This window comes from Gekko japonicus, unplaced genomic scaffold, assembly GCF_001447785.1.
Source record: "Gekko japonicus isolate JY-2015 unplaced genomic scaffold, Gekko_japonicus_V1.1 scaffold196, whole genome shotgun sequence".
NCBI lineage: Eukaryota > Metazoa > Chordata > Lepidosauria > Squamata > Gekkonidae > Gekko > Gekko japonicus.
The window spans coordinates 438,846-448,144 of record NW_015173129.1 but is presented as its reverse complement, the minus strand read 5'-3'; the positions used below and the strand labels follow the sequence as shown (position 1 = coordinate 448,144).

Here is a 9,299-nt window from a genome sequence, read left to right as displayed (position 1 = left end):
CCCCCCCAATAGCTAGCAATCCAAAACAGTCCAGTGGAGCCTGAGTGGTGGGTGTTGCCTTCTGACACACTTCCGGTGATGCCAGGGGGTGTGGCATATGTAAATAAGTTATGCTAATGACTTATGCTAATGAGCTCCTGCACCTCTTTTTCTATGAAATGACCCCTGGTGGGGGTATCCCATGACTAAGAGGAGAGCAGATCTTTACTGGCTGCATTGTATAATTTTTTTTTTTTTTAACTGCCCCAAGGGGCAGAATTTTATTTATTTTTCAAAACAAACAAACATATAAACATACACACATTACAACACAAAACATGAATGGGGGTAAAAACATGCTTATCAAGGTAGATTGCCTCATAAGTTTATAATATTAAAATCACGTTTCCTTATCATATATATTTCTTTCTCTGTTAGGTCTATTTCTAAACATTACAATCTATGTCTATATCTCCTTATTTTGGTGTTCAAACCTTTGATTAGCAGTCTTTGTGATACAATTAGGGTTAAACCTTTATGCTTCAGTCTGTTATACTGTTATTATACTAATCATAAAACCATTTCCATGTATTGTATAAATTGGCCAGCTCTGCCTCCAGTACTCTGTTCCTTATTTTTTGCAGCGCCTCCGATTCTGAAAGTAAAAGGAGAGGTTCGAGGGGAATATTCAGAGTCCCCACTTTACTCTCTATGGCTGCTAGCCAAGGTGAAGAACTCAGATTCCATTAAAAGCTGGTAAATATAACTGGAAGGGTCAGAGTTATAACGCAGCCAAAGTCTGCACTGGCAAGGCGGGATACAAACTGAAAATAATATATAAATAAATAAAATTATTTGAAGGTCACAAGCCACGCCCTCGTGGTCATAAGATTTTGGCCACATTCCATACATAGGGATGCATATGAGACACAAGATGGAACGCCCAGTATTTCCCATAAGAAGGACAGATGTACCTGTTCTATCGATTGGTTTACTGCATCAATCCATGTAGAGGGCTATGGGTTATTTATTTATTATTTATTTTTTCGCATTTGTATCCCGCCCATCCCGTAAACGGGCTCAGGGCGGGTTACAATGTTTTAATAAATACAATAAAATTTAAAGCATATAAAATCGGTAGTCATGCTTGCCGTAGGGAGAATCCGGCCCACTGATGTAACTAGGCCAGTTATTATAGGTGGGAGATCGCAACCTGGGGGGGGGGGCCATATGTGGACGCCCGCTGCCTCAGCCAAAGGCCTCGCGGAACAGCTCCTGCGGATTGCATAAGATCCCGCAGGGCCCTGATCTCAATAGGGGGCATGTTCCACCAGGTGGGGTCCAGGGCAGAGAAAGCCCTGGCCCTGGTCGAGGCTAGGCGGACGTCCTTTGGGCCAGGGACCGCCAGGAGATGTTGACTCTCAGAGCGTAACGCTCTCCGAGGCGTATATGGGAAGAGGCGGTCCCTTAGGTATGTTGGTCAATTCCTGGCATCTCCAGTTTAAAAGGACCAGGCAGGAGGTGATGGGAAAGACCTCCGCCTGAGACCCTGGAGAGCCGCTGCCAGTCTGAGTGGACAATACTGACCTTGATGGACCCCAAGAGGGCTAAACCTCCTGTGTGACCGGGGCCCGTGATGGACCCCAAGGGTCTGATTCAGTATAAGGCAGCTTCGTATGTACACATGGACCAAGATCTATCTATATTGCATTTCGAACACGGGACAATCAGATGTCTCTGAGGTGTACATCAAGATCATAACAGACACCTTCTCCGACACTCCAGCTCTCGAGACGGGGTGACCAGAACGGGACAAGAGACTCCAGATGTAGCCATACCAGCTTCATAATATCCGTTGCTTTGTTTCTAATCCCTTTCTTAATAATCTGTAGCAAATTTTCCATCGGAGAAAAGAAGCCTGCCGCCTCTACCTCCTCCTTTCCACGGTGGCCCACTGATCTCCACAAAAGGTTGTTCCTGGGAAACAGGGGGCCCCGAGGAACCACACAAGGGGGCTCTGTGGAAGAAGAGGGAATCGGTGGGAACTGTCAGATTAGTCTGGCGCCAACCCACAGAACTTCCTTCTCGACTCTGCCACACACTGAACCAACATTTTCAATGAGCTGTCCATCGTGACCCCAAGTACTTAGATGGGAGACTACCAAAGAAGTCACTACGAGGAGGCAGGCAATGGTGAACCACCTCTGTGTGTCTCTTGCCCTGACCTGGACAGCCCAGGCTGGCCCAATCTCATTAGCTCTGGGAAGCTAAGCAGGGTCAGCCCTGTTTAGTATTTGGATGGGAGACCACCAAGGAAGCCCAGGGCTTGCTACGCACAGGCAGGAAATCAGCAAACCATTTCTCCTTGTCTCTTGCCTTGAAAACCCTACAGGGCTGCCATAAGCCAGCTGTGACTTAATTGCGAAAATAAATAAGGTGTAATAAGTCAAACAAGGAAGGAGGCAAACAAAACAAACAAAAAATCAGCTTTGGGCTTCCTAGAGATCAACGATTCCTCATGAAGGCGAGGAAACCCCTTCAGACTCCCGGACAACCAACGAGAGGGCGAAAACAAGGCCGACTTTGGGCATTTCCGCCCAGAGGCCTACCTTGATGAGCAGCTGGACCCGTTTCTGCAGACACCGCGCCATCGTTTCGGCCTGCTCCCGTTTCTTCTTCTCATCCAGCAGTTGGCTTTGCACCTTCAGGAGCTCATCTTGAAGCTGCTTCCGGGCGTTTTCGAGTTCCCGGGCACTGCAAAAAAAGGGAAGAGGACCAGAACGGATCAGCTAAGAGCATCCAGTTCTGAGATGTACCACAATGAACAAACCGCCTGCAGAACCAAGGTCTTCCCGACCAGCTGCAAACCTCTTCCTATTTAAAAAAAAAAACTGGAACCGAGTTCTTACTTTGGCACTTGAAGATGTAAGTAGGATACAAACAGAACAAAGTTTGAATCTGGTGGCACCCTTTCAGACCAACAAAGTTTCATTCTGGGTCTATGCACTTGCAAGCCTATGCCCAGAATAAAACTTTGTTGGCCTTAAAGGTGCCACTGGACTCAAACTTCATTCTGCTGCTTCAGACCAACACAAAGCTCCCTCTAAGCTGCGAAGCCTTGTGAGCAAAAATCCTATTTTGTGAGCTACCGGCATTAAAGTTGTGAGCGAGCGATTTGGCTACTGCATAAGCTAGTTTGCTCTGGAGCCGTCCTTCCTGAGCTAAGACAAAAATGTGTGAGCCGGAGGCTAAGAAACTATGAGCTAGCTCACACTAACTCAGCTTAGCGGGAACACCCACCTGAATCTGAGGATGCAAACAGTCTCAATGAGTTTAACAGCATTACATGTGTGTTTGTTTTCATATGGCATCAACCAGGCTGATTAGCTGCAAGCCTAGCATGATGTCTCTCTCACACACACGCACACATACATGCACGAGCATGCACACCTCCACAGATGTTAACACTATTAATTTATTCGCATCCCATTTGTCTCTGTAGGCACATTCAGTTGTGACCTTGCGCCATTTTGCCTTCTCCCACTGTTATGCCCCCAAGAGACTCCAACTACTTCCGCTTGCTGTGGCTGAGCTCCCCGGACTGTCTAAGGCAGCACACAAAGCCAGGGGGAAGCACAATATCTGGGGACGGACATTCAGGCAATACTTTTTGGGGAAAGTAGGGTGTCAAAGAAAAACTGAGTTGTGATTAGAAAAAAATTTGAGTCCAGTGGCACCGTTAAGACCAACAAAGTGATTAGACTATCGGGCTAGGATCTAGGAGACCCAGGTTCGAAACCCCACTCTGCCACCGAAGTTCCCCGGGTGATCTCGGGCCAGTCACTGCCTGTCAGCAGAACCTTCTTCCCTCACAGTGGTAGATCTGAGTCCAGTAGCACCAAATAAACTGGCAGGATTGGGGGGGGGGATAAACTTTCAAGAGTCAGAGAGCTTCAATTCTTGAAAGTGTACACCCCAAAAATCTTGGAGAAGAGGAGAATGACGTCAGCCATTTTGTGTTCCCAATGGGGAGAAAGTGAGGTATAAATAAAATTTTAAAAAAAACAGAAGACTGACATATCTTTGTTGTGTTAGAGGGCTAATGTCAGGCCATCTATAACAAGAGACAAGAACAGAAACCAAATTCCGAATCCAGTAGCACCTTAGAAACCCACAAGGCTTTCGGGGTACAATCTTTCAAAAGTCAAAATTTCAATATGCTATCAAAGGCTTTCACGGCCAGAGTTCATTAGTTGTTGTCGATTTTCCGGGTTGTACGGCTGTGGTTTTGGCCATGGCCACACAGCCCAGAAAATCTACAACAACTAAAGCCAAAACTTCGTCTGACGAAAGGGAGTTTTGACTCTCGAAAGCACAGAACTCCAAATATCTTGTTGGTCTCCATTCCAAGGTGGTACCAGGTTCAAATCTAGCTCTCCTACTGCACACCAGAATGGCTAAACGTCTGCAATTTACAAACCAGCAACCAGTGTGGGAGTATTGCTTGTGTTTTAAAGACAACAGCAACACCCTATGAAAGATACTGATGCTCTGGGATAAACGGATTTCGGGCCCCTTTCCATGTACCTCTTTATGATCCCCAAAGGAGACCTACAGACGTACTACCTGCAAATCCCCAGCAAAATCTTTCCCGGACTAGCTATTTTCGCCCCAAGTGTGTCTTTAAATCCATCAAGGAACTAAAGGGCTGTATGAAAGTTCCAGTTCAATCTGAAGCTAGTCATATACAGATTTAATCATCAGAGTGTAAAATGGGCTTCTTTTCATTGTAGGGCTCAGGTGCGAAAGCTAATCACGAACGCTATAAATCTGTGGAGGGAAGAAATGGCTAATTTAATAACCAGGACATCGCTCTGCCCCCCGCTCCCCTTTTCTGTTTTAATTAATTAGTTACGCAGCGCATGAAACCTTTGCCATAGAGTGGAGTGTACGTCTAATGTTAAGAAACCATTACAAACGGCAGGACTTCAATAGTAAAATAACAAAAAAACTGGGAGGGGGAGACATCATTCTTTTCCTCCAGCCACCGCTGCTAAGATTTCAGAACACAGATGAAAAGTCCCAATTTTATGCATCATAATCCTTGGATAAAACAGCCGCTAGATAACACAAAGAACTTCCCTCTCCCCTCTCTTTAATGGACTTGCAGTGATTTTTTTCCTCCAGTGGACAGCAGAATCTAGTTCAGATTTCAGTTCTGAACTGGGGGAGGGGGTCCAACACAGTAACAATAAGTTAAATACGGGCAGCCAGTGTGATGCAGCAACAAAAAAGGCTAATGCGATCTTGGGGTGTATCAACAGAGGGCTAACATCCAAATGGCAAGATGTCATAGTCCTACTGTACACTGCATTGGTCAGGCCGCACCTGGAGTCCTGTGTGCAGTTCTGGGAGGCCTCATTTCAAAAAGGATGTGGACAGAATGGAGCGGGTGCAGAGGAGAGCAACGAGGATGATCAAGCCCTGTGAGGAAAGGCTGAGGGACTTGGGAATGCTCAGTCTGGAGAAGAGGAGGTTGAGGGGGGACATGATGGCTGTCTTTAAATATGTGTGTGTATATAAATATATATAGTTATATTAAGACACTGAGCTGCAGACTGGAAGGTTGGTAGTTCGGCAGTTCGAGACCCAAGTGCCGCAAGACGGAGTGAGCTCCCATCTCTGACCCCAGCTCCTGCCAACCTAGCAGTTCGAAAGCAAGAAATTGCAAGTAGATAAATAGGCACTGCTTCGGTGGGAAGGTAACAGCGTTCTGTGCGCTTCGGTGTTTAGTCATGCCGGCCACATGACCACAGAAACATCTTCGGACAGCGCTTGATCTCCGGCTTGGAAACAGATGAGCACCGCCCCCTAGAGTCGGATTCGACTGGCTTTCAAGCAAGGAAAACCTTTACCTTTTTACACACACACACACACACACCATAATCTACATGCATTTTAAAGTTGCAGGCATAAAACATTACAACTCAGAGCAAGTCAGATACAAAAACACAATTATCCACGCTCTCTTGAAGTATTTGAAGGGCTGTCACTTAGACGAGGGCAAGGAGCTGTTCCTGTTGGCAGCAGAGGACTCCCAATAATGGGCTTAAATTAAGGGCAAGAAGGTACCAGCTGGGCATTAGGAAAAACTTTTTTTACAGTAAGAGTTGTGCAGGAGTGGAATCAGCTGCCAAGGGAGCTGGTGAGCTCCCCCCTCACTGGCAGTCTTGAACCAGCGGCTGGACAGACACATTTCAGGGATGCTCTAGGTTGATCCTGCATTGAGCAGGGGATTGGACTAGATGACCTGTACGGCCCCTTCCATTTCTGTGACTCTATGGGTGCGGTCAGACGGCGTGCTGAGAGCGGGTAAAACTGCTCCAGTTCTAACCGGATTATATTTGACCCGGATAATCGCGATCACATTTACCTCCCTTATCCCACCTCACTGTGTAGTCACGTCGCTCCCCGGCATCTACACTGACACGCGGGAGTGTGTGTCGGTGGGGTCCCCCCCTCAATTTGCGCATGCGCATAGGCGCCCCTCCGTAGAAGGGGGGGAAACTATTATGGCGCATGCACAGAACAATCAGGGCAAATCAATCCAACCCCTCCAACAAAAGATTTCCCTTTAAATGTTTGACCCGAAAATGGCCTCCGTGAGATCCCGAACTCATCTAAATGCTAAAAACAACTGACCGTTTAAATGTTGGTTTTCTAAACGCGGTGGCGGAGCTCCGCCTATGCGCGCACCGCCAATGCATTAAAAAATGGTGGCCGAAAAGCAGAAGCCTTGGGCAGCTTTCGAGTGGGGAGGGGGTTTAAACTGGAAGTGGCTCGACACCATAGGAGCGATCAGACGTCAGAAAAGTGCGGCTAGAACCGGAGAATCAGGAAAACACCACTTGGGGACCTGGAAACAAAATAGTCCATTTTAAAGGGGGGTTGAGCCGGAAAGTGACGGCTGGGGACAGTGCGCAGATGTTGGGTGTGTGAACGTGGATATAAAATCCGTTACTGAAGTGTGCCAAAAGCGGACTAAACGGCCCGTCTGAACGCACCCTGTGATTCTATGACAGTACTCAAGAGTCCTCTAACACCTTTTTTTTCCTCCATTTTATTTCATAGGCTTTTTAGAGGAAGACCTACAACAAAAGTGAATGATGGATGAATACCCTACTGGGACTACCTTTGCTCTTGGCTACATGCAGTATACCAGCATTATCACGGACAACCAGCAAGCAGCCATTCTGATGTTCGTCATTTCTGGGAGACTTCGAGAAGACGGTCAAAGGCAAAAAGAGTTGGTCCCTCCTGCCAGAAAGAACAGATTCTGACCCATTTCCAAGATCTGCAGTACGGACATAGGAACACTTGTGTCCTTCGGCGCCACAGTCGTGTGTACCTTAACATCAAAGTTCTAGCAACTCAACTCTACACGTTACCACCTGGAGAACAACCTGCCCTCCCCTCGCCCAGAGGCGACAAGACCTCGGGTTCCTTAATGCCAGCACATCAGACATCCTTTCCTCTGAAGCTCATAAAAAATTAAAAAACCTCACATCTGATGGCCAAGCTGCAAGTTGGCATTTTCAGAAATCTTTGCAAGTTCAAAGGACTTATTCTTGGCCTTAAAGGGGGGGGAAGGCGTTTTCTGTTTCATCAGCCTATTAATGCAACTCGAGTGAATGAAACGGACAGATCTCTCTGTTCCGAGTGGCCACTTCAATATCGTCTTCGTGATCAAATTCAGCTTTGAAGAACATGCCAGGGACTGCGTGCTCGCAACGGGATACGGAAACTGCAAAGATGCGTTTTAATCGCCTTCCCCCCCCCCATTTAAAAAAGTGGCCACAAGCTCTCCAAAAACGAAGGAAGCATTTTTGCTCCCACGCCCTACGGTAAACTACCCAGCCTGATGCAGATGGTGCAGGCTAGACCAATTTCATCAGTTCCCGGAAACTCAGCAGGGTCAGCCAGGGGTTAGTACTCGGATGGGAGATGACCAAGGAAGTAGAGGGTCACTATGCAGAGGCAGGTGATGGCAAACTACCTCTGAATGTCTCTTGGCATGACCTGGATGGTCCAGTTTCGTCAGATCTCGGAAGCTCAGCACGTTCAGCCCTGGTTAGTACTTGGATAGGAGACCACCAAGGAATTCCAGGGTTGCTGCGCAGAGGCAGGCCACGGCAGAACACCTCTGTTCCTCTCTTGCTCTGACCTTAATGGCCCAGGCTAGCCCAATCTCATCAGATTTCAGGAGCTAAGCAGGGTCAGCCCTGGTCAGTCCTTGGATGGGAGACCACCAAGAAAGCCCAGGGTTGCTACGCAGAGGCAGGCCACGGCAGACCACCTCTGTTCCTCTCTTGCTCTGACCTTAATGGCCCAGGCTAGCCCAATCTCATCAGATTTCGGAAGCTCACCAGGGTCAGCCCGGGGTTAGTACTTGGATGGGAGATGACCAAGGAAATAGAGAGTTGCTATGTAGAGGCAGGCGATGGCAAACCACCTCTGCTTGCCTCTTGCCCAGACCTGGATGGCCCAGTTTCGTCAGATCTCGGAAGCTAGGCACGTTCAGCCCTGGTTAGTACTTGGATGGGAGACCACCAGGGAAGTCCAGGGTTGCTCTGCAGAGGCAGGCCGTGGCAAACCACCTCTGCTCGTCTCTTGCTTTGAAAACCTTACAGAGTCACCGTTAAGTCAGCAGCGACGTGTCGGCAACTTTCCCCCACCAAATGACCTGCCAGCTCACAGCTGGAGCAAAGAATGCCGCGGAGAATGCAAGGTTACAGATATCGCTTTGCTTAACTACCCAATGACAGCAGTTCAGTCATCAGACATCTTGGGCGGATGAACACAGAAAGAGCGCAAAGGAAAGCAGGAAGTGTTGTACACTGGCAAAGAAAAATCTGGCCTGGGGAGATAATTCCCAGGGCAAACTGATGAAGAGAGATGCATTATTAAAAATAAAATTCTTGAAAAAGGACAAAATGAATGATGCCCAGAACACTGGGCAAAATCATATGATATCAGAGGCTATGGGACACAGCCATGCAAGCCACCCTAAAGCAAAATGGGGGACAGAGGAACGCCGTGGAGTGTGGGTTCAGAGGTGAGAAGGAGGCGGAGGAGGACAGTTGGTTTTATACCTAGAAATAGACACCTGTTCAAATTCGTATCATCTGTCTTAAAAGAATTACACTCTAACTTGTAACAAGTCAATCTCCAAATGCAACTTAATGGGCAACATAAATCATGCAGGATAAAACAATTTAAGGACACACAAAATAGTTTAAATGCAGTCCAATACCTTACAG

General features: G+C 47.4%; 1 protein-coding gene across 1 annotated transcript in view; it reads right to left on the bottom strand.

The window, feature by feature from the left end:
* Nucleotides 1-9,299, bottom strand: part of MAD1L1 (MAD1 mitotic arrest deficient-like 1 (yeast)) — a 760,935-nt gene that overhangs the window by 543,524 nt on the left and 208,112 nt on the right. Inside the window, exon 11 of the mRNA XM_015422082.1 lies at nt 2,589-2,733. Coding sequence (XP_015277568.1) covers nt 2,589-2,733 — 145 coding nt within the window. The remainder of the gene's footprint in view (nt 1-2,588; nt 2,734-9,299) is intronic.